The following is a 25822-nucleotide window of genomic DNA, read 5'->3' on the forward strand; positions in this document are numbered from 1 at the left end:
CCTGATGTTAGGAACAGGGGACTCTGAAGGGCGCCCTGATGTAGGGAACAGGGGACTCTGAAGGGGTCCTGATGTAGGGAACAGGGGACTCTGAAGGGGGCCCTGATGTAAGGAACAGGGGACTCCTGAAGGAAACCCTGATCTGAGGAATTCTGATGTAAAGGGTGACTATGATGGAGACCCTGATGTAGGGAACAGGGGACTCTGAAGGGGGCCCTGATGTAGGCAACAGGGGACTCTGAAGGGGGCCCTGATGTAGGGAACAGGGGACTCTGAAGGGGGCCCTGATGTAAGGAACAGGGGACTCTGAATGGGGGCCCTGATGTAGGGAACAGGGACTCTGATGTAAAGAACAGGGTACTCCTGAAGGGAACCCTGATCCGAGCAACTCTGATGTAAAGGGGGACTACGATGGAGACCCTAATTTAAGGGACAGGGGACTCTGAATGGGGGCCCTGATGTAGGGAACAGGGGACTCTGAATGGGGGCCCTGATGTAGGGAACAGGGGACTCTGAAGGGGGCCCTGATGTAGGGAACAGGGTACTCCTGAAGGGGGCCCTGATCTGAGGTACTCTGATGTAAAGTGGGACTATGATGGAGACCCTAATGGAAGGAACAGGGGACTCTAAAGGGGACACTGATGAAGGGGACCCTGATGTAGGGAACAGGGGACCCTGGTGTGAGGAACTCTGATGTAAAGGGGGGCTACGATGGAAACCCTGATGTAAGGAACAGGGGACTCTGAAGGGGACCCTGATGTAAGGAACAGGGTACTCCTGAAGGGGGCCCTGATCTGAGGAACTCTGATGTAAAGGGGGACTACGATGGAGACTCTAATGTAAGGAATAGGGGACTCTAAAGGGGACACTGATGAAGGGGACCCTGATGTAGGGAACAGGGGACCCTGATGTGAGGAACTCTGATGTAAAGGGGGGCTACGATGTAAACCCTGATGTAAGGAACAGGGGACTCTGAAGGGGACCCTGATGTAAGCAACGAGCAAATCTGATGTAAAGGAGGACTAGGATGGAGACCCTGATATAAAGAACATTGGACTCTGAAGGGTATCCGGATGTGAGGAACAGGGGGCTCTGAGGGGGACCCTGATGTAAGTTGGGGCTCTGATGTGGAGGGGGGACTCTGATAGGCACCCTTAAGTAAGGGGATACTTTGATGGGCAACCTTATGTAAGTGGGGTTCTGATGGGGACCCTGATGTAAGTTGGGGGTGATTCTGATAGGGACGCTGACGTACGGGGGGGGGGGATTTTGATGGGGACCCTGATGTAAGGGGGGATTCTAAAGGGAACCCAGGTGTAAGGGGTATTCTGAGGTAGGGGGGCGCTGATGTACGTTGAGAGGGGGGGGGGGAGTCTGATGGGAACCCAGATATAAGGGAGATTGTGAGGTGAGGGGACTCTGATGAGGACCCTGATAGATATTTTTTTTTCATTCTGTGAATAGTTATAAAATATATGATATATGAGTCTTTAACAAATCGGAAGTCGCACCCGGCACACACACAATGTATGAAGAAGTCATTTTTAATAATAAAGTATTCCTTCCCGCTATAACTGAGGGGCAGGAGATGTTTCTGTCTCGTTTTGGACACTAGTCATTTGTTTGCACAGGACATTGCTCTCATTTTGGGCAGGTGGAGGTTTGATCCTGCCATTCTCTGCGTTGGAGACGTCTGTATTGTTCAGCTCGTAGGCGTCCTTGCTGTTGACCTTCACACATCTGATGAAGGAAATACACAAGTCTTTGAACCTCACAAAGTCCTTGTAGGTGTTCTCGCTCGCGAAGCAGTAGAGCATGGGATCCGCCACGCAGTTGAAGCTGGTGAGAAGTAGCGAGAAGTGGTACACGTTGAAAATTTTGGACGCGAAAGTACAAGTTTTCTCGAACAGACTCCGAACGACCACCAGGATGTGGTAGGGGCCGAAGCAGACCAAGAAAATCATGACCGTACTGAGGACCAGCTGCTTGATCTGCATTTTTTTCCTCATTTGCGTACCTTGGCTCTTTCGAACCACTTTGAAGATCCTACAGTAACTAAACAAGAGCAAGAAGATCGGGAAGAGGAAACCCGCGAAGAACCGATAGTAATTAATACTGTGCTCCCAGTTCTTGATGGGGTAGTGTTCGAAACAGACTATGTGGCTGTCTGGGTCCTTGCTGACCTCCCCGTGCGCAAAGAAGATGTAACTGGTCAGTAGTTCCTTCAGCCAAATGACCGCGCTGATTATGATGGCCGCTTTCATGGTCCGGAGTCTGTGGAAGCGGAAAGGGTGTACCAGAGCGAGGTAGCGATCCATGGAGATGCAACACAAGAAGGCGATGCTGATGTAGATGTTCTCGTAGAGGAGAATGCCGCAGATTTTGCACATGGTCTCGTTATAAGTCCAGTCGTCGTGTTGGAGGACATACTGAAGCCAGAAGGGCAAAGAGAAGATGTAGAGAAGATCGGCCAGGGTTAGGTTGACCAAGTATATCCCCAGTTCGTTCTTGGCTTTGATCTGTTGGTAGCCGTAGTACAAAGACACGCAATTTGCTGGTAGACCGATGGCGAGCACGGTGATGTACACGATTGGGAAGAGTGTTTGGTGTATGCTGTGGTTGATTGTGCAATAAGTGGCGTTAACATCGTCGCCTTCCGTTCCGTTTCCCATGTCCTTGTGGTTCCGGGATCATATCTCACCTCTTGACGTTCTCAATGGGTTATAACGTATTCTTGGGAACCTGTGCAAAGAAGAGAGTTTTTATTTTATTTTTTGCTAGGATACAGTATTCAGAGGCGGCTCTAGGCTTTGTGAGGCCTTAAGCAAAACTTGACATGGGGCCCCACTCACGCCCATGATGGGAAAAAGAATTCAAGGACAAGAGCCTCTTCCCCACAACCCTGGCTGGTGGTTGTGGGGGTCTGTGGGCAGGGGGCTTATCGGAATCTGGAAGCTCCCTTTAACAAGGCGCCCCCCAAATCCTGCTCTTTAATAACGAAGGGACGGGGGCCACCCGGTGATGTCCCCTGGTGGACCCGCCCCTTGTGACGACACTGACTGAGGGCATGCTGGGTCATTGAGGTCACAAAGGGTGGTGTCACCGATATTCACTCGTTGCTATGGACACTGGCGGCCCAGCTCCTGAGTCAGGGCTCATAACGCTGCCTGAGAACAGCAGCGTTAAGGTCCCCTGTCCCTCAAAACTGGGGTAATGCATTGGGCAAGTTAGGCGGGCATGAGGCTCCTGTGAGTGCGAGGCCTTAGGCGACCGCCTAATGTGCCTAATTAAAGAGCCGCCTCTGACAGTATTAATAGGAATTCAGAGCCCTGCTGAACTATAGAACACTCTCCTCCTCCCCTCATCTCCATACCATAAGATTGAGGTTTTCTGTAGTCCAACAGGGGAGAACTGGGAAAGACTGATAACAATGCTTGGGATTTCAGTACAGCAGAAGCAGAGTTGTCAGCTAAATTCCATCTCTGCAGCTGGGTAATGCAGTCGAAAATGCACATTTTCGACTGCACATGCACATGCGTGCGCCAAACAGCATGATCCTTCAGCACCATGCAGCTTGGTGCTGCGCAATAAAAAAAAAAGCCCCGCATTTCTCATGGGTAGTGCAGCACATTAAAAAATGAAATGGGCTGACCTACCTGTGACATGCACGAGCACAGATCTGAACCCCATATCACATTCCCATGCTTACATCAGTACACAGGTGTCCCTCATTCCCATCTCAGAAAGTTGGGAGGTATGGACACTATCGGCAAAAGTATGCAGGCATAGGCCACGCCCCTTGACACGCCCCCTTAAAGGAGAATTCTACCAAAAAAAATACGATTTCGCTAAACCCACAAGTGCTTTTTTACCATTACTATTACTTTATATTGGCTTTTGGAATTTACAAATTCATCAATTTAGAAATCAGAAAAAAGGTTTAGCGCTGGGAGACACTTTTTGATAGATAAAAAGTGCATTTTATATACACCTATATAGATCAGACCCAAATGAGGGACAAATGAGGCGGAATGAGGGACAGAGGGACATTACTACAAATCAGGGACAGTCCCTCGAAATCAGGGACAGTTGGGAGGTATGAGTGTCCACTGCACTTTACAGTTCCCTTCACATCTAGATCCCCCACCTTCCAGGTAGGGTGACCACATTTCCAAACTGCCATTCAGGGACACCCCCCCTCATCTTCCCCAAATAAAAGATGAGGGGGGGCGTGGGGAAATGTAGTCTCGGGGTTGCTGGGGAATTAGGCGGCGGGTTCTTTGTCAGGTGAATGTGCCACTTGCCACCAGATGCAGTGCCACTTGCCACCAGATGCAGTGCCGCTTGCCACCCATAGCCTGCCACTAGATGCAGTGCTGCTGTCACTCCCTCTGCATGAGCCACGTGCGTAGAAGGAAAGGAGTGGCGTCACTATCTGGAGAGTGAAGATCACACCAGTCCTTGCTGCTTGCGGCTGGGTGCCGGAGAAGGAGGTGCCTCGCTCCCGGTCTCACTGTCTGAGAGTAAATTGTCACTGGTTGCAAGATGCCAGGCAGCGCCGGCCCTAGCAACCAGTTCCGGAAATGTAGTTAGTAGGGGGTGGCTGTGTCCTCTATTTCATTAGGGGGGTGCCCGGGACCCAGGACAGACATGTCAATTAAGGGACAGTCCCGGGCAATCCGGGACACGTGGGCACCCTACTTCCAGGGCCGGTGCTACCAGGGTGCCCGGCCACTGGTTTTTCTACTCTCTTCAGCAAGCAACCAAGTCTCAGCATTAGGGATGAGCTTCGAGTTTGAGTCAAACTCATGTTCGACTCGAACATCGGCTGTTCGACCGTTCGAATTTCGAACATTATGGGCCAAATTCAAAAGGCACGTCACGGCCCATAATTCACTGCGGCATCGCAGTGCATTGCTGGCTAATGATTGGCCAAGCATGCGCTATCACCCGCATGCTTTGGCCAATCACAGCGCGGAAAAAACGGAGAGCTATAATTGGCCAAAGCCAGGGTGGCTTTGGCCAATTATGTCTCAGGGGGTTTAGTACACGCCCCACACTATATAAGGCTATATATGTATTGTATTGCGGCGGTGGTGAAAGACAATCAGAGTGGCCCCCGGACAGGGGCGGACTGACAACTCATGGGGCCCCCGGGCAATAGAAGATTATGGGCCCCGGGGCTTACAGATGGCCACCAAGCCAGGAGACAGTACAGAGGCCGGGCAGCTAAAATCTCAGGATTTTCACATCAAAAGCATGTTGGTTTCGGACATATCGGGGACAGATGTAAAAAAAAACACAGATTTTTACATACTGTCCCTGGTTTTACTGAGCCTGACAACCCTGATGGGGCCCCCTAGTGGCATGGGGCCCTCGAGCAGTGCCTCAATGGTCAGTCCGCCCCTGCCCCCGGACCACTGGTTGGCCACCCCTGGGCTAAACCCACAAGTGCTTTTTTTTCCCCCCACTACTATTCACTTATATTGGCTTTTGTGATTTACAAATGCAGCAATTTTAGGCTTCATTCACACCTCCGCGTCAAGATACGCCGCGTACGCCTTGCCATTGCTTTGTATGGCCGAACGCCAATGCCGCCTGAAAAAAAGGGTCCGGGACTTTTTTTCAGTCGTACGGTGTCTATGAGATGTGAACCATCTCCATAGACAGCAATGGGAATTCTCCCCTCCAGCGGCACGAGCGTCCGGCGTCGGGCGTTTTGTCGCCTAGATGTGAATGGGCTCTAAATGAAAGGTTTAGCACTGGGAAAGACTTCTTGAAAAATGTAAATGTGCATTTTATATATAACTACTGTATATAGATCAGACCAAAATGAAGGACAAGTGAGGAGGAAAGAGGGACAGAGGGACATTGCTCCGACTCAGGCACAGTCCCTTGAAATCAGGGACAGTTGGGAGATACGCTATCGCTAAAAACGGACATGGATCATGAAATAAAAGCCCTTTAGGTTGGGAAAACATTTGTTACCTCCCAAGAAATATTTTACAAACAAATTGGCTTCCTTTCTAAAGCGGGAAAGTTAAGGATTTCTCCATCTGCTGGAATGTGCTGGGGGGGGGGGTGAGACTTTCTTCCCCCAATAGGCGCTTCTTTATATACAGGTTTCGATGAAACAAATTCCAAGCATGCTGCTGCTATTTTTCTCCTGGACAATTTTATGTATATTATCTAAAAAAAAAAAAAGGGGGGGGGTGTAAGAGTTTTTTTTTACTGTAATATTATGAACCCTCCTCCTTCCCGAGTATACACAGCCCTGAAGGAGGGGGAGACAGCGCCCCCCAACCTATGTAGGGTGTTACATGTCATCTTGTTGCGATTGATCATTACCCTGCTCCTGTTGAACAGGCACTGCTTTAAATTTAGTGGGGTCTGAGCTGTTATTTGGCTCAGACAAGTGTAATTATGGGCAACTTAGCCTCTTTTCCTGCTGTGACTGTGCTGAGAGTATCCACCATTGTTCGCCTGGGGGTGTTATTACCACTCCAGGCCAAGGGTGGCAGCAGCAGGGTCAAGGTACATTGAGTGTCCCCCTTGGCAGTGAATCAGTGGGAGTGGTTGCTCGCTGTGCATGCCGGGGAGGGGTACTTAAGGGACAGACGCCATTAGGGCGAGGTCGTCGTCGGTCTGTCGTCCCATGGGTCTCGTGGCCCGACTTCGTTTGCAGGCCCAGTAGTCTGGCTGGGGCCTGTGCTGCAAAGGTGATCCTGTTCTGTCTGTCCTGCAGAAAGAAACAACTTGATGAAGGAAGTGGCTTCCTACTGGTCTTCAAGCCCTACGCCTGGTCGTGACAGGGGCTTATCTCCCACTGAATCGTAGATCAGTGTTTCTCAACTCCAGTCCTCAAGGCGCCCCAACAGGTCATATTTTCAGGATTTCCCTCAGATGAAATGGCTGTGGTAATTACAAGGCAGTGAAACTGATCAAATCACCTGTGCAAAATAATGGAAAGCCTGAAAACATGACCTGTTGGGGCGCCTTGAGGACTGGAGTTGAGAAACACTGTCGTAGATTAATGGGGGCCCTTCTTCCACTGACCCCCAATTATCAGGTTCTTTTCCCAACCACTACTAAACTAATGGGCCTTTGTTCATTTATCACCAGTATGGGGGGGGGGGGGGACTACACTGACCACCAGGGTCGGACTTACCATTGGGCTTGACTGGGCTCAAGCCCATGGGTCCAGCCCCGGGCCCAATCGCGGCAAACCCCCCGTTCGCGGCAATCGCATCAATCCCCTCCCACAATTTTGCATCAATCCCCTCCTGCAATTTCGCGTCAATCCCCCATTCGCGGCAACCCCTTCCCGGATGAATGTAATTCTCGGCAGCCCCCACCCCCCGGTTCAACAACTTCCATGCTCCAGGGGGCCCCTTCACTGCAGCTGTGTAAGGGGCCCCAAAATTACTGAAGGTGGCCCTGGGAGGAGGTAAGAAGTCCGTCCCCGCTCAATAAGTATGATCAGTCGGCGCACTGCCCCCTCCCTCAACTTCGATAGGTCAATTGGCGGATCCAGAATAACAACTATGATCGGTCGGCGGTAACAACCCACCCCCATCTTCTCTGCTCCAGGGGGCCCCTTTGATTATTAAGCCCAGGGGCCCCCACCACCATATGTCCTGCCCTGCTGCCTGCCAATGTAATGGTGGCATGTGTCCCACTGAATAATGGATTAAGGGGGGGCCCTTCTTCCGCCGATAACCAATATATAATGGGCTCCTTTCCCACTATCCCAACAATTTTAAGGGGCTCTTTTATCTTGACCACTAGTGTAAAGGGGTCACATTTCACTAAATATCAATGTGACCGTTGGAGAACTCTACAATTCTCATTGTTACTTTTCTTGAATTATTATTATTATTTATTATATATATATAATATATATATTTATATATATTATTTTTTCATATAGATTATGTAATGTAACTGCTCTACCTATTGTTTTATTTCCTGTATTCACAACCTACTGTTCACACTAATGTACTATGAGGTGTAGACATAAGAATTATTAGCAGAGGTTCCTTGAGACTGGAACTTTTTTATTTTAAGAGTTCTTCCATGTTAGCGGCTGAGAGATGCTGTTAATCAAAGCGGTAAATTTTAGGTCTAGCCGCATCTGTCTTCCTTCGATTAGAATTAATAGATTAGTGGTTCAGACAATGAGCTCACGCAGTCACAGTACTTTCTGCCAGGCAATCCATTTAATCTGCATTTCTGGCCCCAAAACGCATGTTGTTGTTTTTTCCAATGAAAATAGTTTCCGTATATGAAGAGGTCCAGTCATATATTACAGATCAGCTGAGTCAGAGAGCAAGGGAAGGAAAATGTACATCTCCTCCATCCACAGAGATCTGATAACTGGAGAGCAGAGAAGACCAGAGACAATGGGGTGGGTGGGGGTGTAGAAGACGGATCAAAAGTGATACACAATATGGCCGACGCTTAGACCAGGTGTTTCCATCAAATGGTACTACAGCATAAAAAGACATGTTAGAAAACTGCACTCTTTTTATGTTTGGGGGGGGGGGGACAGTTTGGGGAAGACCATTTTCTGTTACAGCAGGGGTGTCCAACCCATGGCCTATGTATTCCTATAGGCAAGCGGATGATCATCTATTGACATCTGCCTTCTTTAACCACTTAAGCCCCGGACCATATTGCTGGTCAATGACCGGGCCACTTTTTGCGATTCGGCACTGCGCCGCTTTAACTGACAATTGCGCGGTCGTGCGACGTGGCTCACCAAAAGAGCTTTCTTTTGGTGAGAAAAAAGAAAAATAGAGCGACAATTTAGAAAAAAAATGAATATTTTTTTACTTTTTGCTATAATAATTATCCCAAAAATATATAAAAAAAAAAATTTTTTTTTCCTCAGTTTAGGCCGATACGTATTCTTCTATATATTTTTCGTAAAAAAAAAAAAGAATCGCAATAAGTGTTTATTGATTGGTTTGCGCAAAAGTTATAGCGTTTACAAAAATAGGGGATAGTTTTATGCCATTTTTATAAATATTTTTTTTTACTAGTAATGGCGATCAGCGATTTTTTATATCGGTACTGCGACATTATGGCGGACACTTTTGACACATTTTTGGGACCATTGGCATTTTTATAGCGATCAGTGCTATAAAAATGCATTGATTAATATAAAAATGCCACTGTCAGGGAAGGGGTTAACACCAGGGGGCGGGGAAGGAGTTAAGTATGTTCCCTGGGTGTGTTCTAACTGAAGGGTGGAACTGACTTGGGGAAATTACTGATCGCTGTTCATACATTGTATGAACAGATGATCAGGCATTTCTCCCCCTGACAGGACCGGGAACTGTGTGTTTACACACACAGCTCCTGGTTCTCGCTCTGTAACGAGCGATCGCGGGTGCCCAGTGGTGATCGCGCCCGCCGGGCACTCGCGTCGGCGTCGGGGGCTAGCGTTGGGCGCGCGTGCCCGCGCCCCAATTGGCTGAACGGCGAGAGAGCCGACCTGCCGCTGTATAACTGACAAGCAAAATGTTTTAATAAATTGTGCCTTGATATACAAGCGATGTCTTGCTATAATGCTGTGTACACACAATCGTTTTTCGGCATGAAAAAACAACGTTGTTTTTCAGCATGTCCAAAAAACGATTTTTTTACAACTTCATCATTAAAAACGATGTTGCCAACACACCATCGTTTTTGAAAAATGATGAACAAAGCGCGGTGACGTACAACACGTACGGCGGCACTATAACGGGGAAGTTCTATTCGCCTTGGGGCTGCTTTTAGCTGATTCCTTGTTAGTAAATGACGATTCGCGCTTTTCTGTCTGTTACAGCGCGATGAATGTGCTTACTCCATAATGAACGGTAGTTTTACCTGAACGAGCGCTCCCGTCTCATAACTTGCTTCTGGGCATTCACGGGTTTAAAACTTGGTTTTTGCCCACACACGATAATTTTTGACATCACGAAAAACATTTTTTTTTTAAAGCCGAAAAACGATGTGAAGCCCACACACGATCATTTAAAATGACATTTTAAAAAATGTCGTTTTTTTTCATGCCGAAAAACGACCGTGTGTACGCAGCATTAGAGGTGCCTCTCTATTCTTTTAAACCCTTTAAAAAAAAATGCTTTGATATACAAGTGCTTTGGATTACAAGCATGTTCCTGGAACGAACCCCCCCCCCCCAAAAGAAAAAAATCTGAGCACTAAGCTGCATGATTATCCAGCATAAATTGACCCTCCTCCCAGTACAATTCCATTCCCTTTCTGAAACCCCCCCCCCCCCCCTAAAAAAAAATAATCCCCTCTCCTAATACAAATCGTCTCCCTCCACTCCAAATCCCCATCTGCACAAATTCCCTCTCAATGATCCCTACTAGCACAAATCCTCCCTCCCCCAAAAACTCCCCTCCTAACACAATTTCACTCCCCTCTCTACCAAATCACCTCTTCTAGCACAAATCCTCTGCCCCTAAAATTTCCCCTCTGAGTATTCATACCCCCCCCACTCCAAATCCCCTTCTCCCAGCTCAGACCCCCCCCCCCCCAGCACAAATTCTCAACCCCCCTCCCCCCCAAAAAAATCCCCTCCTGGCACAAATCCACCCCCCCCCCCCCAATTTCTCTTCCTAGAACATTTCTTACCCCCTTGCACCCCCTCCTAAATCCCCCCTTTCAATGCAAATCTCCCCCCCCCCCCCCCCCCCAATCTCCTCATGACTCCCTCCCACCTCCAATGATGATATCTCCTCTGTAAAATGAAAACCTGTTTCGGTGTAAAACATTGTATGTTAGGAGAAAAAAATGTTTTAGTAAAAATGTTCAATCAATATGAAATACTGCTTGCCCATCAATATAAACTACTTCTTGCCCATCAATATAAACAAATGCTTGCCTATAAATATGAACTACTTTTTGCCTATCAATATGAACTAATGCTTGCCTATCAATATAAACTAATGCTTGCCTATCAATATGAACTAATGCTTGCCTATCAATATAAACTAATGATTGCCTATCAATATGAACTAATGCTTGCCCAAAAACTAATAACACAACCCTCTTCAAAAAACTTTGGCACATATGGATCTCTCACCCCAAAGCCTCTAATGCTGTGAAAGAACTGTACTTTCACTCTTAGGCCACTATCACACTGAGGCGCTATAGAGCTAAAAAAATAGCACCTGCAAAGTGCTTGTAAAGAGCCTCTCCTTTCACTCCAATGTAAAAAAAGCCTGAGTGCTTTCACTTGCAGGACTTTAAAAAAAAAAGTTCAGCTAGCCGCATCTTTCCAGCGCTTTAGGCTGCATTCACACCCGAGCGTCGGTCGTTCGGTCGTTTTTTTGGGCGTTTTTTGCTGGCGTTTTGTCGCGTGTATTTGCGCGTTTGCATACAGCGTCGTGCGACGTTTTTGTACTTCGGCGTTTCTTATTTTAGCCAATAGGAAAAATGATCATCTTTTCATCACTTGTTGCTATGTTGGTAGATTTTTTTAATCTTCTGCATGGGCGACAAGTTCTATTTATTAAAGCGACGAAACGCCCGTAGCAAACGCGCGATACGCTCGACATACGCCCAAATACGCCCAAACCGCACGATAAAAAAAGGTCCGGGACTTGTTTGAGCTTCGCGCGACGGGCGTTTGGGCGTTCAGGCGTGAACAGTCACCATAGGGAATAATGTTAAAGCGGTTCTCCACCCTAAAGTGGAGTCCCGCTGATCGGAACCCTCCCCCCTCCGGTGTCACATTTGACACACCTTTCAGGGGGGAGGGGGGTGCAGATACCTGTCTAAAGACAGGTATTTGCACCTACTTCCGGCCACACGCTACGGGCGAAAGACGGGTTTTTCCGACTTCCCGTCTGTCGCCCGTTGTGTGCTGGGAACACTCGGCTCCCAGCACACAGCGTGTGAGCCAATCGGCGGGCGCAGCGCGACTCGCGCATGCGCCGTAGGGAACCGGGCAGTGAAGCCGCAGCGCTTCACTTCCTGGTTCCCTCAGCGTGGATGGCGGGGGGGGCTGCAGAGTGACGAGCGATCGCTCGTGCTCTGCTGCGATCAGCGCTGGACTCCAGGACAGGTAAGTGTCCTAATATTAAAAGTCAGCAGCTGCAGTATTTGTAGCTGCTGGCTTTTAATATTTTTACCCCGTGGCACATCCGCTTTAATTCTCCCCTCTGGCGTTTGTGAGCAGTGCGCTTCAGGCGTAAAAACGCCTAGGTGTGAATGGGGCCTTAGGAGCGGTGTATACACCGCTTCTAAAGCGCCCCTGCCCATTGAAATTAATGGGCAGCGCCGCTGAAGTGCCTCGGCAGCGGCTCTTAGCGGGCACTTTTAACCCTTTTGCGGCCGCTAGCGGGGGTTAAAAGCACCTCGCTAGCAGCTGAAAAGCGCAGCTAAAAAAAAGTGGCGCTGTCCCGCCGCTGACCCCAATGCCCCAGTGTAAAAATGCCCTTAATTAATGTTATTACTCTCTCTCAGCTATTGTATATCTCTTTTACTGTTATACACAAACAATTGTGATCACCCATTGTGTCGTCTTCGCCCCCCCCCCTCTTCTCAATGGTTCACTAACGTTCTTCCTCAAGTGACCCTGTTCACAGATTGATCCCCTTGGGGGGGGTGAATAGGTTATAACTTAACTACTTGCCCACCGCAGTACGAGAATATACGTCCTCGGCTTTGTGCGGTGATATCTGAATTATGGGCGCAGCTACAGGCATCATTCAGATATCACAGTCTTCAGCTGCCGATTCTGTGCACGATAAGAACGATCAAAGCGGCGCTTGATCGTTTTTATAGGCAGCGGGAGGGGACGTCCCCGTCCCCCCTCCCGCCGCCATCCGGTGCTTCTCCGGACTCTCCCGTGCCATCGGGGGCCCGGAGAGCGAATCGGCCGGCGCTCGCTGCAGAACCATAGAGATGACTGGTGACCAGATGGTCACAGTCATCTCTATGACCGTCGGAAGCCCGGGCGCAACGTTATGACGTCAAGCCCGGTACCCGGAAGTAAACAAAGCCGCAATCGTGGCTGGCGGCATGTGATCGGTGAATGTTTTTTCACCGATTTCATGCTTGTAAGCCTGGAGGAGAGATGTGGGGTCTTATTGACCCCACATCTCTCCATAAAGAGGACCTGTCACACTGATTTCTATTACAAGGGATGTTTACATTCCTTGTAATTGGAATAAAAGTGATCAAAAAAAATAAAAATAAAAGTGTAAAAATAAAAAAATGAATTAAAATAAAATGAATTTTTATTTTTTTCTGTAACTCGAAAATAGTAACCTGTAAAAAAAAATAAAGCGTCGCCTATGGAGATTTTGAAGTACCGAAGTTTGGCGCCATTCCATGAGTGTGCGGAATTTTAAAGCGTGACATGTTAGGTATCTATTTACTCGGCTTAACATCATCTTTCACATTATACAAAAAAATTGGGCTAACGTTACTGTTTTGTTATTTTTTAATTCATGAAACCGTTTTTTTTCCCCCAAAAAAGGTGTTTGAAAAATTATTGCGCAAATACCGTGCGAGGAAAAAAAGTTGCAATGACTGCCATTTTATTCCCTAGGATGTCTGCTAAAAAAAAATATATAATGTTTGGGGGTTCTGATTAATTTTCTTGATTAAGGAGAGAAGTGCCAAAATAGGCCCGGTGGGCAAGTGGTTAAAGGGTTACTATAGGAAAAAAAAAATTTGCATTAAAATAAAAAACATGTTCTACTTGCCTCCACTATGCAGTTCGTTTTGCACAGAGTGGCCCCGATCCACGTCTTCTGGGGTCCCTTGGCGGCTGTCTCTGGTCCTCCCCGCAAGAACTCGCCACATTCATGCGAGAGCGCTCGCATGGTGGTCAGTCTTTGCGGGCGCGCTCCCGTTATATAGTGAGCGGCCATAGCCGCTCACTGTATCACTCGGCCCCACCCCTCAGCGCGCCTCGTCACTGGATGTGATTGACAGCAGCGCCAGCCAATGGCTGCGCTGCTCTCAATCCATCCGCTCTAGCCAATCAGCGGCCAGGCTGAGCGGCGTAGAGGATCTCGGGACCGCGCGTGGGATTTTCGAGGGGTAAGGTAAGTAAAACAGGGGCTTGGGGGGGGGGGGGGAGGCGGCGTCATCAGATGTTTTTTCACCTTTAATACATAGATTGCATTAAAGCGGAGGTTCACCCACAATATAAACTTTGTCTTAATAAGATCTGCAGCCTTAATGCATTTAAAATCCACTGTTTTTTTTTTCATCATCATCTTATTACCTTAATTCAGAGGGATTGACTTGCTTCCAGGTACTGTTGCCCGCGGGAGTGGGCGTATCTATCCCTTTCCCCAACGCCCCAGAGTGTGCTGGGAACTGTGCGCAATGTCTCCTGGGAGTTCTTTGTCATGATTCCCAGGAGACTCGACAAGCGGGTCACGTGACTCGACATCACCGCTTCCCGGAAGTCTTTTGCTTGTGGGCTTCAGAATGCCCACAAGCAAGATGGAAAACGCCTGCCTGATTTTTTATAAGTTGTTCTTTCACACGGAAACCGATGGGATCGTTTGACAGGCGGCTAACAAGTGAGGCTTATAATGATATATGTAACATTAGTTATTGAATCTTAATAGAAAAAAGTGAGAAACCGCGGAACCTCCGCTTTAAGGTGAAATTTTATTTTTTCTTTACAACTCCTTTAATATAGCGAGCTCCTACATGCCGGGTTCACACTACAGCAACTTGGGATCAGACTTGTCAGATCTCAAGTCGCCCCAAGTCGCTTGACATCAGTAATCTCATGTTGGTCAATGGGAGCCGTCTTAATGCACACTACTGAGGTCGCTCTGACTTCAGGAAAGGTTCCTGTACTACTTCAAGGCGACTTCTAGACAATTTGTACCCATAGACTTCAATGGAAGTCGCCTCCAAAGTCGGATCTTCATCTTAACTGAAGCAACTTTACAGGAAAAAAAAATAGTTTACCCAGGCAAATCCCTCCCTCCCACAGAGCTGATTATTCTGTGATTGGCCACAGCCGCCTGTCCTGGAGGCAACTTTAACTGCTTAAGGACCGCCTCCTGCACATATACGTCACAGAATGGCACGGCTGGGCACAAGCACGTACAGGTACGTCCTCTGCTAGTGCCCAGCCGTGGGTCATGGGCGCGCGCCCGCAACCCGGTCCGAAGCTCCGGGACCGCGGAAGCCGCGGACCCGATCGCTGCTGGAGTCCCGCGATCGGTCCCTGGAGCTGAAGAACGGGAGAGCTGTGTGTAAACACGGCTTCCCCGTTCTTCACTGTGGCGCCGTCAACGATCGTGTGATTCCTTTTATAGAGATACACAATCGATGACGTCACACCTACAGCCACACCCCCTACAGTTAGAAACACATATTAGGTCACACATAACCCCTTCAGCGCCCCCTTGTGGTTAACTCCCAAACTGCAAGTGTCATTTTCACAGTAAACAATGCATTTTAAATGCAATTTTTGCTGTGAAAATGACAATGGTCCCAAAAATGTGTTAAAATTGTCCGAAGTGTCCGCCATAATGTCGCAGTCACGAAAAAAATCGCTGATCGCCACCATTAGTAGTAAAAATTTTTTTATAAAAATGCCATAAAACGATCCCCTATTTTCTATAAACTTTGCGCAAACCAATCGATAAACGCTTATTGCGATTTTTTTTACCAAAAATAGGTAGAAGAATACGTATCGGCCTAAACTGAGGAAAAAAAATGTTTTTTTTATATATTTTTTGGGGATATTTATTATAGCAAAAAGTAAAAAATATTGAATTTTTTTCAAAATTGTCGCTCTATTTTTGTTTTGCAAAAAATAAAAACCGCAGAGGTGATCAAATACCACCAAAAGAAAGCTCTACTTGTGGGGAAAAAAAGGACAATTTTGTTTGGGAGCCACGTCGCACGACCGCGCAATTGTCAGTTAAAGCGACACAGTGCCGAATCGCAAAACCTGGCCGGGTCCTTTAGCTGCCTAAAGGTCCGGGTTTTAAGTGGTTAATAATATTCATATTCCGAAAATCCTATGTTGTGTAATAGGAGAGTGTCGTCACCATGGGCTGGATTGGTATTTTTTCCATTCTATGATGTGAAGGGGCTTTGCTGCTTCCTATATTGATAAAGAGATTACAGATCAGCTGCCAGTGTTTGCGTCTTTTATCACAAATGTCTCCCTGGAGTTGTCAGCAGATCTGCCTGCCGCCCCCTGAGTGTCTGTAATGAGAGATTTCACCACGCTGCTAATATATGCGCGGTCAATACTCAGAGCTACTCAACAGGCTGGTCATATCCTCCGACAATTCACATCATTAACCGTACAGAACCTGAAGAGCCGGGCTGTATGAGAAGCACTGCGGGGGGAAAGTGAGATGAGAGAAGGGTCCACAGAGGGACTATAGAGAGCGACCGCACACATCGCACTGTTCTGGTATAATCAGGGCCGTCTTAATAGCATCATGGGCCCCTGGGCAATGTAATGATCTGGGGGCCCCTACCAGCTAATTTACGCACCCCCAATAATTAACACTTCAGCTTTGCAGGGTTTACCCCCCCCCCCCCCCCCCTTCATAACCAGGCAATATTTTTTTTTATTTTTTTTGCGATACGGCACAATGTTACTTTAACTGAAAATTGCGCGGTTGTGAGGCGCTGTGCACAAATAAAAAAAAAATTCTCACAAAAAGAGCTTTCTTTTGGGGGTATTCGCTCACTTTTTTTGAGCTATAGACAAAAACAAGAAAAAAAGTACTTTCTGCAGTAAAAAATTGGAAAAATAGATTTTTTGGGGGATTTTTTTTTTTTCATGACCAGACAATTTTTTTATTTTTTTTACACGATACGGCACTGCGTTACTTTAACTGACAATTGTGCGACGCTGTACACAAATCAAAAAAAAAATCCCACAAATAGAGCTTTCTTTTGGTGGTATTCGCTCACCTCTTTGGTTTTTATTTTTTGCGTTCTTGTTTTTGTCTATAGCGCAGGTGATCAAATACCACCCAAAAAAAGCTCTTTGTGGGAATTTTTTTTATTTGTGTACAGCGTCGCACGATTGCGCAATTGTCAGTTAAAGTAACACTGTGCCGTATCATATAAAAAAATCCCCCCAAAAAATCTATTTTCCATTTTTTATTGCATGTGTTTTATTGCAGAAAGTACTAATTGTCCTTGTTTTTGTCTATAGCGCAACAAAAAAAAGTACTTTCTGCAAAAAAACACATGCAGTAAAAAATGGAAAAATAGATTTCTTTGGGGGATTTTTTTTAACTGACAATTGCGCAATTGCTCGACGCTGTACACAAATAAAAAAGAAATTCCACAAATAGAGCTTTCTTTTGGTGGTATTCGCTCCCTTTTTTGCGCTATAGACAAAAACAAGACCGACAATAAAAAAAAAAAAAAAAAAAAAAGGACTTTCTGGAATTAAACACATGCAGTAAAAAATGAAAAATAGATTTTTTTGGAGGGTTTTTTTTTTTCATGACCAGGCTATTTTTTACCGTATAGGTACGTTGTCCTTTAAGCCCAGCCGTGGGGTCGCGGGCGCACGCCCGCGGCTGGGCTTTTAGTAGTAACATTTTTTTTTTTTTTAATAAAAATGCAATAAAACTATCCCCTATTTTGTAAACGCTATACATTTTGCGCAAACCAACCGGTAAACGCTTATTGCGATTTTTCTTTACCAAAAATAGGTAGAAGAATACGTATCGGCCTAAACTGAGGACATTTTTTTTTTTATATATATATATGTTTGGGGGATATTTATTATAGCAAAAAGTAAAAAATATAATTTTTTTTTCAAAATTGACGCTCTATTTTTGTTTATAGCGCAAAAAATAAAAACCAAAGAGGTGATCAAATACCACCAAAAGAAAGCTATATTTGTGGGGAAAAAAGGACGCCAATTTTGTTTGGGAGCCACGTCGCACGACCGCGCAATTGTCAGTTAAAGCGATGCAGTGCAGAATCGCAAAAAAGGGCAAGGTCCTTTTTGCTACATTTTGGTCTGGGTCTTAAGTGGTTAAAAAAAAAAAAAGGAGAAAAAAAAAAAAAGGAACCTTTTGGTATCACTTTAATTTTGTGTTTTTTATATCTGCGTGGAGTTCAGCTTTGTTTCACGCATCCCATTTAATGACGTTTGTCTAATTTCCTTAATTTCTATTTTATCCCGGAGTATCTTTCCTGCCTACCCCACACAAAATCATACTTTTCTTTGCTACAATGTATCTTTCATTATGATTTCCCCCCCTGCCCCCACTATTCCTAAATTCTAACCCCTTCCCCCCCCCCCCCCCCTCCGGCCGCGCTTATTTTCCATCCTCTCATAAACGTTTTCTAGGTGACGGTTTTGGCATTAAATTATGTTTATGATTTAGATGCGCCTGGACCTTTGTACCAAAAAATACGCCCCTCTTACCACGTTTCCCAAATTTTCCCTAGAGCGTCAGCTCCTGTGGGCAGGGCCCTTCCACCTTTTGTTTCATTTATTTCATTATAATATTCCTCCTGTGTCTGTTTTAAAAAAAAAAAATCGTAATTTCCCAGATTGTACTCCAGAAAACACTGCAGAATATGTTGGCGCTATGGACACAAAGGGGCGTATTTAAAAAGCAGCGAATCTGAATTTCCGACAAACATTCCCTGCAGGTGAATCTTCCAGCTCCATGTGTTATAACTGACAGTGCTTGATTCTCCACCAGAGAATGTTTGGTGAACGTCACATTCACTGCTTTATAAATCGACCTCTTAAAGTGTTTGTAGACCAGTGGCGGCTGGTGCTCCAAATTTTTGAGGGGGGGGGGCAAACAAACGAGAAAAAAAAAAACATCAAACGCAGCCACTGTGCCCATGAAACGCAGCCACTGTGCTCATGAAACGCAGCCACTGTGCTCATGAAACGCAGCCACTGTGCCCATGAAACGCAGCCACTGTGCCATCTAACGCAGCCACTGTGCCATCTAACGCAGCCCCTGTGCCATGCCATCTAACGCAGCCCCTGTGCCATGCCATCTAACGCAGCCCCTGTGCCATGCCATCTAACGCAGCCCCTGTGCCATGCCATCTAACGCAGCCCCTGTGCCATGCCATCTAACGCAGCCCCTGTGCCATGCCATCTAACGCAGCCCCTGTGCCATGCCATCTAACGCAGCCCCTGTGCCATGCCATCTAACGCAGCCCCTGTGCCATGCCATCTAACGCAGCCCCTGTGCCATGCCATCAATTGTCGCCACTGTCCCCATCAATTGTCGCCACTGTCCCCATCAATTGTCGCCACTGTCCCCATCAATTGTCGCCACTGTGCCCATCAATTGCTGCCAGTTTGCCCCCTCCAAAACCACCAGATTGTTCGCCCCCCCCCCCCCCGTCACCCGGCACTTACCCTTCTCGGGTCAGCCATCCTCCCTCCACGCTCCCTCTGTGTCTTCTTCCGAGTCCCGCCCTCGAGGTCTTCTCCCGCCCTCGATGTCGCTTCAGCCAATCAGGTTACCGGTAACCAGACCCGGTGAACCTGATTGGCTGAGAGGCGTGTCGCGTTTTAAGCAGACCCGGTGAACCTGATTGGCTGAGAGGCGTGTCACGTGTTAAGCAGACCTGGTGAACCTGATTGGCTGAGACGCGTGTCAGTGTTAACCAGGGGACGCACAGCATGTGCGTCCCCTGGTTAACTATTTGGAAGCCGATTGGAGCCAACAGACACTTCCAAAAACCAACAAACTGCTGTTATTCAGATGGCCGGCGCTCACCAGGGGGCCGGCCATCTGAATAGTGGGCGGCAGCGGCGCCGGCGACAATACATCGATTCATGCAATGAATGAGTGATGGCGCAGGAAAGAGGGCGCAGCGCTTCTGCGCCCACTATGGAAGCACCGCCGCTTTTGTAGACCCGTTTCACACTGAGGAGTTTTTCAGGCGGTTTAGCGCTAAAATTAGCGCCTAAATACCGACTGAAAAACTCCTGCCCTGCAGTCTCAATTTTAAAGCCAGAGGGCTTTCACGCTGAGGCGATGCGCTGGCGGGAGCCGTTCCAAAAGTCCTGCCAGCAGCATCTTTGGAGCGGTGAGAGAAGCAGTGGGCCAGATTCAGAAAGAGATACGACGTCGTATCTCTTAGTGCGCTTGGTCGTATCTATGCGACTGATTCATAGAATCCAGTTACGCATAGATATCCCTAAGATCCGACAGGTGTAAGTCTCTTACACCGTCGGATCTAAGGCTGCATATTTACGCTGGCCGCTAGGTGGCGCTTCCGTTTGTTTACGCAAGGAATATGCAAATTACTATTTACGTCGATTCAGAAACGAACGACCGCACGGCGCTTTTTTTTTACGTCGTTTTCGTTACCCCTGCTATATGAGGGGTATGTGCGGCGTATTCTATGTTAAGTATGGCCGTCGTTCCCGCGCCGAGTTTTAAACTTTTTACGTTGTTTGCGTAAGTCGTTCGCGAATACGGCTTCACGTAATTTACGCTCACGTCGAAAGCAATGACGCTTTGCGGCGGATTTTCGAGCATGCGCACTGGGATGTTTTCACGAACGGCGCATGAGCCGTACAAAAAAAAACGGTCAAATACGCGGGGTCAAGCAAAATTTAAATAAAACCCCCCTCCCCACCCAACATCTCCATTTGAATTACGCGGCCTTACGCCGCAACATATACGTTACGCCGCCGTAACTTAGGGCGCAAGTTCTTTATGAATACGGAACTTGCGCCCAAAGTTAGAGCGCCGTAACGTATCTAAGATACGTTACGCCGGCCGGACAGATACGCCATTGTATCTGAATCCGGCCCAGTGTGTTTACCGCACCTTCCCATTGAAAACAATGGGACGCAGCGGTAATGCCGCTGGCAATACGCTTCTGCAGAGGCGCATTGCGGGCGGTATTGACCCCTTTTCGGACGCTAGCGGGGGTTAAAACCGCACTACTAGTAGTCGAATAGCGCTGCCATTCCGACTGTATAGCGCCGCTAAAAATAGCCGCCACCGCACCTCCCGCCCCAGTGTGAAAGGGGCCCAACAGACCACTTTTACCTACATGTAAGCCTAGACTTGTGATATAGGGCGCAGAGGATCATGTGTGAAATGAATGCAAACACAATCAATCAACAGAACAAATATATATATAGTCCATATGTAAACAAAAAATCAAATACGGTATATTGTGTCCAGGCAGATATCTTCTGTATATCCAATCACCGTGACTTTTCTAACATGTGCAAATAGCATTCAATAAAGTGCTTCACCCGAAAGTGATAATGGCTGAACTCTCACCAGAAATTTGATGGGCGCTGGCGAGGCTGCATTTGATGGGCGCTGGCGAGGCTGCATTTGATGGGCGCTGGCGAGGCTGCATTTGATTGGCGCTGGCGAGGCTGCATTTGATTGGCGCTGGCGAGGCTGCATTTGATGGGCGCTGGCGAGGCTGCATTTGATGGGCGCTGGCGAGGCTGCATTTGATTGGCGCTGGCGAGGCTGCATTTGATTGGCGCTGGCGAGGCTGCATTTGATGGGCGCTGGCGAGGCTGCATTTGATGGGCGCTGGCGAGGCTGCATTTGATGGGCGCTGGCGAGGCTGCATTTGATGGGTGCTGGTGAGGGTGCATTTGATGGGCGCTTCATTAAAAAGGTGGAGTTTACATGGGCAGGGGAAAGGGGGTGGAGTCAGGGTTGGAGCCAAGGGGGGGTTAGGCAAAATGAGGTTTCACCTAGGGTGTCAAAAATCCTTGCACCAGCCCTGCAGACACAGAAGGTGGCACCACACAGGTTAAAGTGGCTACTAACGGTTAATTTCCTACATTTGTGGCTTTTTAAATCACAAATAGTCAATGAGTTTGTTGGCTCTCACATGGATGCACTAAGCAGGCTAGACTCTGAGCCATGAGGCGGTAGAAAAGAACAGGCAAAAGACCTGCATAACAAGGTAATGAAACTTTACAAAGCTGGAAAAAGATATAAAAAGATATCCAAAATATGAAAAAAGGACAACATTTTTTTACTTGAGCTGCCTAAAAACCCCATTGGGGAAAATTTCTCTGATGATAAAAAGATATCCAAAGCCTTGACTATGCCAGTCAGTACAGTTAAATCCCTTATTAAGAAGTGGAAAATTGGGGGAACTCGGGTAGATCAAGAAAGATTTCAGCCACAAGTGCCACAGGAACTGTTCCGCCGCAGAGACCACTTCTATCTTAAAGAGAAATGCACGCCGTTCCTGAAAACACCAGGGGTTATGGCAGCTAGCGGAGGTATTTGGCGCCAAAGTACCGACGTAGGGGTACGGCGATTTGCGTGAAATGTTTAAAAAGCCACAAATGTGGGAAATTAACCCTTACTAGCCTTTTTAACCTGTGTGTGCCACCTTCTGTGTCTGCACCAAGGCCAAACATCCCTGGGTATGTAAACTTTTTTTATCAGGGCCATTTGGGTGATTTCTGTTATTGTAATCTAAAAAGGATCCAGAAAACGATGTGATAATAAATGGCTTCATGTAATTGCTATTCTTAAAAAAAATAAAAATAAAATTGTCATGATCGGTTATATTTTCAATATTTAATAACAACATTTCTCAATTTTTGCCCAGGGTATGCAAACTTTTGAGCACAACTGTATATGCCACAGCCGCAATGTTTTACATATATAATGTCAATATTATTATGTGCCCCCCCACGGAGAGCCGCTTTCTTTGGGTGGGCACACGGGCGGATGTTTTTTTTTGCGTCCCACTGCTGCGTCCATTGACACAGACAACAGGACTCGGCGTTACAAATCCCCCATCCCCCCCCCCCCCACCGTGCCCGACTTCTGTGTCACTGGATTTGATTGACAGCAGTTGGAGCCAATGGCTCAATCTATCCAATGAGGTCAGAGACAATGGCTGGAGCCGCTGGGTTAGTGCACATCACTGGAACGGATGGGCTTGGGTAAGGGGGGGGGGGGGGGGAGCTGCCGCAAAGAAGGGTTTTCACCTTATTACATAGAATGCATTAAGGTGAAAAACCTTGTGAATTTACAACCCCCTTTTAACCACTTCAATACCGGGCACTTTCGCCCCCCTCCTACCCAGGACAATTTTCAGCGCTGTTGCACTTTAACAATTGCACGGTCATTTACCCAAACTAAATATTTATCATTTGTGACGGCCTGTAATTGAGGCCGCGGCTTTGCGGCCTTGTGAAGTCCCAAGCTCTTCCTTCTGTGAGCTGGCGCCATCTGGTGGTGACTGTTGGCATTACAAGTTAAACAGCAATTCTAATGTGTGTCATTTTTCACTATTTTCACTGCCATCTCCTTCCCTCTAATTAGAACCCCCAAACAGTATATATATTTTTTATTCTAACACCCGGCCTAGAGAATAAAACGGCGATCGTTGCAATACTTTCTGTCACGCCGTATTTGCGCAGTGGCCTTACAAGCGCATTTTTTTTGGGAAAAAAGTACACTTTTTTTAATTAAAAAATAAGACAACAGTAAAGTTATCCCAATTTTTTTTAATATTGTGAAAGATAATGTTACGCCGAGTAAATTGATACCCAACATGTCACGCTTCAAAATTGCGTCCGCTCGTGGAATGCCGACAAAATTTTACCCTTTAAAATCTCTATAGGCGATGTTTAAAAAAATCTACAGGTTGCATGTTTTGAGTTACAGAGGAGGTCTAGAATTATTGCTCTCGCTCTACCAATAGCGGCGATACCTCACGTGTGTGGTTTGAATACCGTTTACATATACAGGCGCTACTCACGTATGTGTTCGCTTCTGCGCGCGAGCTCATCGGGACGGGGCGCGTTTTCTGGCTCCTAACTTTTTTAGCTGTTTTCTAGATTCCAAGCAAATTTGTCAAAAAAAAAAAAAAAAAAAAAAAATATATATATATATATATATATATATATATATATATATATATATATATATATATATATATATATAATATTTTTTTTTTTTTTTTAATCATTAGTGGGGTCAAATTGAAATTTTTTTTTTTTTTGGTAGTAGTGATGAGAAAATTCAAAAAAGCAGGAAGGAATTTTTTTTTTTTATTACAATAGAACTCATTTCTAACCGTGTCGGTGGTTTTTGTTTGGGGAAATTACATTTATTCTTAAAGCGGGAGTTCACCCGAATTATTTTTTTTTTTTACATTAGATTGAGGCTCATTTTGTGAAGGGGAATCGGGTAGTTTTTTTAAAATCGAAGCAGTACTTACCGTTTTAGAGAGCGATCTTCTCCGCCGCTTCCGGCTATGGTCTTCGGGACTGGGCGTTCCTATTTGATTGACAGGCTTCCGACGGTCGCATACATTGCGTCACGAGTTCCCGAAAGTAGCCGAACGTCAGTGCGGATCTATACGGCGCCTGCACACCGACGTTCGGCTTCTTTCGGCTACTCGTGACGCGATGTATGCGACCGTCGGAAGCCTGTCAATCAAATAGGAACGCCCAGTCCCGCAGCCCATACCCGGAAGCGGCGGAGAAGATCGCTCTCTAATACGGTAAGTACGGCTTCGATTTTAAAATAACTACCCGATTCCCCTTCACAAAATGAGCCTCAATCTAATGTTAAAAATTAACTCTTCGGGTGAACCTCCACTTTAAATTAAATGTTAAAAGCAAATGAAACTTTCAAATGTCCTTTGTCAAGTCCCTCGTCACCCGTAGTGTTCTGTGTTCTGAGAATTAAATCAAATGATTGAATATTCTGAGCATTTTCGCATGAACGTTCGTTTTCGCGAAATCTACCAGTGTATGGCCAGCTTTTGGAAAACGATCGGCTTTGGCATCCCCATATTTTTGTCAGGACTGGATTGCTTTCAATAAAACTCGGAAATTCAACTCTTTCATACAGTTTAGGAAATGAGTTCTCACCTTAGAATTTCTGCAGGGCTTGTTGATACGCGGAATTGCGTTCTGTAGTTGTATATTCTTCTTTTCTCCGGTCGCCGTTATCCGTCAGATCTCCTCTCATCCCAGATCTGAGCTGTGTGTGTATAATATGCCCCTTCCTCTGTCCGCCTCTGCTCTCCTCCTCGCTCCTCCCTGTGGAACACTTCATTCACAGGCAGCTACAACATCACATGTTTTTTCCTGCACACGGGTGTCTATTTGTTACTTTGTAAATGAAAAAAAATGAAATGGGGAAAAAGGAGTGATCGTGTGAAAAGTGGTCGATCATTGAGGTCTCATTCACACCTCTGTGTTTTTGTAGGTTGAAGCTCGAATCTCCAAAATGCCGGAGGAGGAAAAAAATAAATAAAAACATAATTATCAATTATCCTCTATGGAAATGGTTCCCATCTCCACAACAAGCCGCCTGAAGCTCAAAAAAGTTCTGGATTTTTTTTTTTTTGTAGCTCGAATCGGCCAGATTGGTGCGTTTTTTTTTTTTTTTTGTTTCATTGTAACGCAAGGAAATTCTTAATTCAGAGTGGCCCAGATTCAAGAAGCACTTGCGCCCGTGTAACCATAGGTTACACGGCACAATTGCTTACTTGCTCCGGTGTAACGAGTGCTCCTGATTCAGGAACCTCGTTACACCGACTGCAGCCTAAAATCTGCGCGGCATAAGGCTCTTATGCCACGCAGATTTTAGGCTGCATTCTTGCGTGGGCCGCTAGGGGGCGCTCCCATTGTGATCAGCGTGTAGTATGCAAATTGCATACTACCACTGATTCACAAACTTGCGCGGGCCCTGCGCAAGCCAGGTACGGAGTTTCCGTACGGCAACTTTAGCGCAAGGCTGAGCCTTCTAATAGTAGGGGCAGCCAATCCTAAAGTATAGCCGCCGCTCCCGCGACGTGAAATTTGAATTTCACGTCATTTGCGTAA

The 25822-nt window shown here is 46.6% G+C and overlaps 1 protein-coding gene across 1 annotated transcript; it reads right to left on the reverse strand.

Annotated features, from left to right (window-relative positions):
- Positions 1-1526: 1526 nt before the first annotated feature.
- Positions 1527-24990, reverse strand: GPR68 (G protein-coupled receptor 68). The gene is made up of 2 exons (XM_040331953.1): positions 24863-24990; positions 1527-2742 (listed from the first exon to the last, which is right to left on the reverse strand). Exon 2 carries the CDS (start codon positions 2670-2672, stop codon positions 1569-1571), a length of 1104 nt encoding a protein of 367 aa, XP_040187887.1. The 5' UTR covers positions 2673-2742; positions 24863-24990; the 3' UTR covers positions 1527-1568.
- Positions 24991-25822: the final 832 nt, after the last annotated feature.

The sequence above is a fragment of the Rana temporaria genome, chromosome 13 (genome assembly GCF_905171775.1).
Source record: "Rana temporaria chromosome 13, aRanTem1.1, whole genome shotgun sequence".
Classification (NCBI taxonomy): domain Eukaryota; kingdom Metazoa; phylum Chordata; class Amphibia; order Anura; family Ranidae; genus Rana; species Rana temporaria.

What these genes read in the sequence shown, in the direction of transcription:
- GPR68 (XM_040331953.1), bottom strand. Translation starts at nt 2,672, where the DNA reads ATGGGAAACGGAACGGAAGGCGACGATGTTAACGCCACTTATTGCACA.